Genomic DNA, 6,661 nt, shown 5'->3' on the forward strand with positions numbered 1-6,661 from the left:
CTAAACAAACTGAAGAAAGATATAAAATGTATAAAAATAAGTTAACTCAAATAATAAGATTCAATAAAAAAGAATACTATCACAAATTGCTGGAGCAGAACAAGAGTGATATCCAGGGTACCTGGAAGGTATTGAATGGCATTATCAGGAATGGAAGAAAAAAGGAAGAATATCCAAATTACTTCACAATGAATAATTCAATCATCAGTGAAAAAAAGGAAATTGCTAATGCATTTAACAGTTTTTTTTGTCAGTGTTGGGCCGAAGTTAGCCAATGAAATTGTGCTACCAAGCAATGCCAATGAATTTGAAGAAATGAATATTAAAAATAATCTAAACTCACTTTTCATTAAAAGTGTTAGTGAGAACGAAATCATTGAAATTGTACATTCCTTCAAAACTAAGAGATCAACAGATGGATCTGATATAGATATGGTCCTCGTGAAAGATATCATTGATTTTATTGTTACTCCTTTCATGTATATATGTAATCAGTCTTTCTCAATGGGTATCTTTCCGAGTAAAATGAAAACTGCCAAAGTAATACCTATTTTTAAAAGTGGAGAAAAGCAACAGTTTACCAATTACAGACCGATCTCAATACTCTCGCAGTTTTCAAAAATACTGGAAAAGCTATTTGTGAAACGACTTGATAGCTTTGTAGACAAGCATAACCTGTTAAGTGAACATCAGTATGGTTTTAGATCCAATAGGTCCACTTCAATGGCAGTTACGGAACTAGTAGAAAAGATATCAATATCTATTGAGATCAGTGAGTATGCTGTTGGAGTCTTTATTGACCTTAGCAAGGCCTTTGACACAATAGACCATTCATTGCTTTTAAATAAATTAGAATGGTATGGTGTCAGGGGCTTAGCACATGATTGGCTAAAAAGTTATCTAAGTGACCGAAATCAGTATGTAAATATTGATAATATCAACTCAATGGAGGCAAAAATAACCCACGGAGTTCCTCAGGGCTCCGTTTTGGGACCTAAACTATTTATTATGTACATTAATGAAATCAGCGAAGTCCTCAACAAATTACAATGTATTCTATTTGCCGATGATACCAGTTTGTATTGTTCGGGAACAGATCTTGAGCTGCTTTTGAACACAGTAGGAACTGAACTTAAGATACTTAAAAAGTGGTTTGATGTAAATAAACTTTCCATAAATCTGCATAAAACTAAATATATTGTATTTGGAAACAAGGAAGTAAACAAACCATGTCGAATCAAAATTGGGGAGGTAGAAATTGAAAGGGTGTATGTTACAAAGTTTTTGGGAATCAATATTGATAATAAGTTAAATTGGAAAGCACACATAAATACACTAAAGACAAAAATTTCCAAACTTATTGCCATACTGTATAAAATAAAAACCTCTGTGAATCAAAATGCATTATATATACTGTACAATTCCCTCATCCTTCCATACCTTAGCTATTGTGTGGAAATATGGGGGAATACTTTGGATACCTTGCTCCAACAAATCCACTTTTTATTAGATTAAATATCTTAAAATTGCATGATCTTGTTGATGTCTACACAGCAGCTGTGATGTACAAGGCTCACAATCTCATGCTTCCTCACTGTTTACAAAAGATGTTTCAAACTAGAGAATCAAGATATAACCTCAGAGGAACTGATCTGCTACAAAAACCCATGGCGAAGAGTAATACTAAGAGGAGGTGTTTATCAGTCAAAGGAGTTGATCTATGGAACGGTCTACCTATACAACTTAAGGGCTCCAAAACTATTCATGCATTTAAGAAAATGTACAAGTTAAATATTATAGAGAAGTATAGAACACTTGAATGAAACATTAGAAAAGAAGTTGATCGTGGATGCTTAATATAATTTTGATTGTTGAAGTTCAAGTTTTGTGCTTACATGTTACCATTGTTGGTATGAGAGAAACTTTATAATTGTGTCATCTTTGGACATACAGTAGTGTTTCAGTTGTAAAAGGGGTTAGGCAAAATAAGTCTAGACTTCAGCTTAAACCTCTTTCGGTCAGGCATCATTTAGCGGTTGACATTCTTAATGTATACATATTTTTTTTTTTTTCCTGTCGTGTAATGTGTGGGATCTTTGAATGACCTTAGATCTGGATGTTCACAATGACCGAAGAAATAAACTAACTAACTAACTAACTAACAAACTTTGCTCCGTTTCACATATTGAGCGGCTTGATCGCAGTAGTCAGCGTTTGGCAGTCGGCTTCTGAGTTATCGCTTAATTAGATCACTTTCATGGTTTGTCACAACAGTTTTATCATGAACTAAGGTTTAGCTACCTGTAGCAACAACATCCAAAGTGTTTCTTGCGTCTGTCGGCCGCTTCCAGGTAGCGCAAGATAGACTTTCTAATTGGTCAAGCAGAGTCACGTGACTGTACACAACCCGCACGTAAAATACAACCAGCAGTGTTGCCAGATACACATTACGTCTTAAAATCTAAACACACACACAAACCCTCAAATTTCTTGGCAGAAAATAGCCCAATCTGGCAACAATGACTTGTTGACTTGTTTCTTCAGCCTGCCGATTCAAACAAATGCAGTGGTATTTGTTTCATTCTTTACCAGCCAAAATGGCTAGTAACGCTATAATGTTACCTGCCAAAGTTAGTGTTTCTCTGCATTTGGCGGGTGTTAATTTAAAGCCCTTGTGTAGTGTAGAATACAGGTTTAAAATGCAGAAGTGTGAAAAAGGTCTATGCAGAAGAGCTGAAGGCCACCATCAGATCAACCTGGAATCTCATAACACCTGAGCAGTGCCACAGACTGATAGACTCCATTCCACGCCGCATTGCTGCAGTAATTCAGGCAGAAGGAGCTCCAACTAAGTATTGAGTGCTGTACATGATCATACTTTTCATCTTCATATTTTTCAGTTGGCCAACATTTCTAGAAATCTTTTTTTTTGTATTGGTCTTTAGTAATATTCTAATTTCTATGAGCATGAATCAGTTTTGCTGCAGACGTCTCGCAAAATGTGATGCAAAACTCAAGCAGCTCAGATTCACACGAGAAAAGTAGTTTGTGTTTCTGTAGCGGTAGATATGAGAAGTTATACCTGGAGAGTTGTGGTTGTAAACGATCATTTACACAAGTAATTAAAAAACATGTGAATAAATGTTAGATTACAAGTTTGCAGCTGTAATTTTATGTGTAAATATCACTCTATACATTTTTTTCCATCATTTGTGACATTAAATTTATTTCACGTGTGGATTTTTTATACACAAGCTCACACCACATTCTATGAACTCTCACATTTTGCAACATATCTACCATCATACTTTTCACCATATTTCATGATTAATTGGACCAGTTTAACCACTATCACAAATTATCATGTTTATTACAGTATTTGCCAGTTTAAACTAATTGTTCCTACTTTTTAAATGACCTTTTGACTATGTATGCTTTGGTTGTTGTTTTATTTTTTTCTGCGTAAATGTTGTTTGTACATCGTATCTAATCTGTTTGTTGTATTCAGGAACTGTTATGTACATATTTACAGTAGTCTGTGATGTAGAACACAGGAAGAATAGCTCCTGTTTTTTGCAGTATAGCTAAATAAAAACAAACAAAACAGAGAAAATGCGATTAAAAATGCTGTACGCTGGATAGTTTGCACAAAGGACCCATATCTTTTATTATCCAGAATCATTTTTATTGCCAAGTGCAGTTTTTAGACAATACAAGAAATTTTACTTGGGGGATGGTACGTAAAAACATTGGGTGACCAGGGCTGTGTTCAGGAAGCTGGTGGCATACTCCGCTTTGTCCTATTTCAGGGTCGCGGGGGTCTGCCGGTGCCTATCTTCAGCTCACACTAGGCGTTAGGCGAGGGTACACCCTGGACAGGGCGCCAGTCCATCGCAGGGCAACACAGACAACCACTCACATGGGGAGTTTATGCAAACTCCACACAGGAAGGACCCAAGTGTCAATAAAAAATGTTATTTGGACATGTCACTTGATCTATTTAACTAGCCTACTGGAATTTTCTGCAACATTTTTTTTTTTCTTTTTCATCATTCTAAACCTGATGAACATAAATCTGCATCCATACCCAACTTTGGCAATCAAGGCTTAGTGCTTTCTGGGTTGATTGGCCGGGGTTTTTGGGTGACGGTGGGGGGGCTTGCCACCGGTGCTGCCTAAGGATCAGTTGATTCTGGGCTGATTGGCCTGGGTTCTTGGGTGACGGTGGGGGGGCTTGCCACCGGTGCTGCCTCAGGATCAGTTGCTTCTGGGTTGATTGGCCAGGGTTCTTGGGTGACGGTGGGGGGGCTCCGCACCAATGCTGCCTCGGGATCAGATGCTTCTCGGTTGAATGGCCAGGGTTCTTGGGTGACGGTGGGGGGGCTCGCCACCAATTCTGCCTCGGGATCAGTTGCTTCTGGGTTGATTGGCCAGGGTTCTTGGGTGACGGTGGGGGGGCTCACCACCAATGCTGCCACGGGATCAGTTGCTTCTGGGGTGATTGGCTGGGGTTCTTTGGTGACGGTGGGGGGGTTTGCCACAGGTGCTATCTCAGGATCAATTGCTTCTGGGGTGATTGGCCGGGGTTCGTGGATGATGTTGGGGGTGCTTGCCACCGGTGCTGCCTCAGGATCAGTTGTTTCTGGGGCGACTGGCCGAGGTTCTTGGATTATGTTGTGGGGGCTTGCCACCGGTGCTGCCTCAGGATCAGTTACCTCTTGGCCTGGAGTCTTGCCTCTATTGGCTCTGAACCTGGCCACTGGCGGGCACCCTGTGATTTTTCTCTGGGTGTGGGTCATGACTCTTTTGCTTGGGTCTCGGATGGGGTGCTCCTTGGGCCCTCCCCGGAGGTTGGGCGTTGGGGCATTAATGGGTTTGGCGATGTGGGTTCTAGCAGGGGTCCTTGTAGCAGGTGTTCGGGGCGGCAGCGTGGTGTGTTCGATCCTGGCCGCTCTGCTGGGGTCTTGGATGGGGAGCTCCTTGGGCCCTCCTCGGGGTTTGCATGTTGGGGCATGGAGGGGTTTGGAGATGTGGGTTCTCGCGGGGGTTCTCATAGCATATGTTCGGGGCAGCAGCGTAGTGTGTTCAATTTTTGCTGCTCTGCTGAAGTCTCGGATGGGGGGCTCCCTGGGCCCTCCCCGGGGGTTGGGTGTTGGGGCATGGATGGGTTTGGGTATGTGGTTTCTTCCTGGGGTCCTCGTAGCAGGTGTTGGGTGCGGCAGCATTGTGTGAATGTTTTTTGCTGCTCTGCTGATGGTTCGGATGGGGGGCTCCTTGGGCTCTCCCCGGGGGTTGGGTGTTGGGGCATGGATGAGTTTGGGTATGTGGTTTCTTGCTGGGGTCCTCGTAGCAGGTGTTGGGTGCGGCAGCGTTGTGTGTTTGTTTTTTGCTGCTCTGCTGATGGTTCGGATGGGGGGCTCTTTGGGCCGTCCCTCAGGGTTGGGTGTTGGGGCATTAATGGGTTTGGGGATGTGGGTTCTAGCAGGGCTCCTCGTAGCAGGTGTTTGGTGCGTCAGCGTGGTGTGTTTGGTTTTTGCTGCTCTACTGAGGTCTCGGATGGGGGGCTCCCTTGGCCCTCTTCGGGGGTTGGGTGTTGGGGCATGGATGGGTTTGGGGATGAGGGTTCTAGGTGGGGTCCTCGTAGCAGGTGTTTGGGCCGGCAGCGTGGTGTGTTCGGTCTGGGCCGCTCTGCTGGGGTCTCGGATGGGGAGCTCCCTGGGCCCTCCCCGGGGTTTGCATGTTGGGGCATGGATGGGTTTGGGGATGAGGGTTCTAGGTGGGGTCCTCGTAGCAGGTGTTTGGGGCGGCAGCGTGGTGTGTTCGGTCTGGGCCGCTCTGCTCGGGTCTTGGATGGGGAGCTCCCTGGGCCCTCCCCGGGGTTTGCATGTTGGGGCATTGATGGGTTTGGGGATGCGGGTTCTAGGTGGGGTCCTCGTAGCAGGTGTTTGATACGGCAGCATGGTGTGTTCGGTTTTTGCCGCTCTGCTGTGGTCTCGGTTGTCTTTCTTCACTGCAGTCGTAGCCAGCTCTTCACTGTGTACCAGGCTGCTCTGAGCCAAAACTGCATTGCGCTGGATGCTGGGATCTTCATCCAATGTGAGGAATGGGGAAGCAATTTCTTCCTTTTGGGAGATGTTCATGTTCTGAGGGTTTTTTGACAAATTAGCATCTGTCTGCCTAAATTCCATCCCTAATGTCTGGAACTGTTCATAGGCTTCAATCACCTGTTGTTGAATCATGGTGGGTCTGTCAGAAGATGTCTCTATATCAGGTTTTTGGTTTAAGAGAGTACTCTCCATTTTTTCGTTTCTATAATTCCTTGTTGATGTAATGGACTTGTACTTCTTTCTCAGTTGTTGGCGTGAAGATGAGTGTCTGCTTTAAAGGACTACTTTTGTATCAACGGAACCTGTGACATCAAAGGAACATGCTTTGATCTTGAGAACCTGTTACATCAAAGCAAAGGAATGGGCTGACTTCTAATTGGCTGCTGAAGAGAACCTGTGACATCATCAACAGCAAAGGAAAATCCTGACTCCTGATTGGCTGCTCAATAAGAAACGTTAGTTTGCACATGGACGATGCTGGTTGCCCTTTGATCTCTGTCCATCTGATGGGGTCTCTGGTGGGGGGCTCCCTGGACCCCACCTTGGGGGGTTGG

At 43.6% G+C, this 6,661-nt stretch overlaps 1 protein-coding gene across 1 annotated transcript; it reads right to left on the minus strand.

Annotated features, from left to right (window-relative positions):
* Positions 1-4,175: 4,175 nt before the first annotated feature.
* Positions 4,176-6,140, minus strand: LOC114474000 (nascent polypeptide-associated complex subunit alpha, muscle-specific form-like). Its single transcript, XM_028463826.1, has one exon. The coding sequence runs from the start codon at positions 6,138-6,140 to the stop codon at positions 4,176-4,178; it is 1,965 nt and encodes a 654-aa protein (XP_028319627.1).
* Positions 6,141-6,661: the final 521 nt, after the last annotated feature.

The sequence above is a fragment of the Gouania willdenowi genome, chromosome 13, assembly GCF_900634775.1.
Source record: "Gouania willdenowi chromosome 13, fGouWil2.1, whole genome shotgun sequence".
In the NCBI taxonomy this organism is placed as follows: Eukaryota; Metazoa; Chordata; class Actinopteri; order Blenniiformes; family Gobiesocidae; genus Gouania; species Gouania willdenowi.

Bases quoted from the DNA above. Each gene is read 5' to 3' on its own strand.
- LOC114474000 (XM_028463826.1), bottom strand. From the start codon at position 6,140: ATGAACATCTCCCAAAAGGAAGAAATTGCTTCCCCATTCCTCACATTG.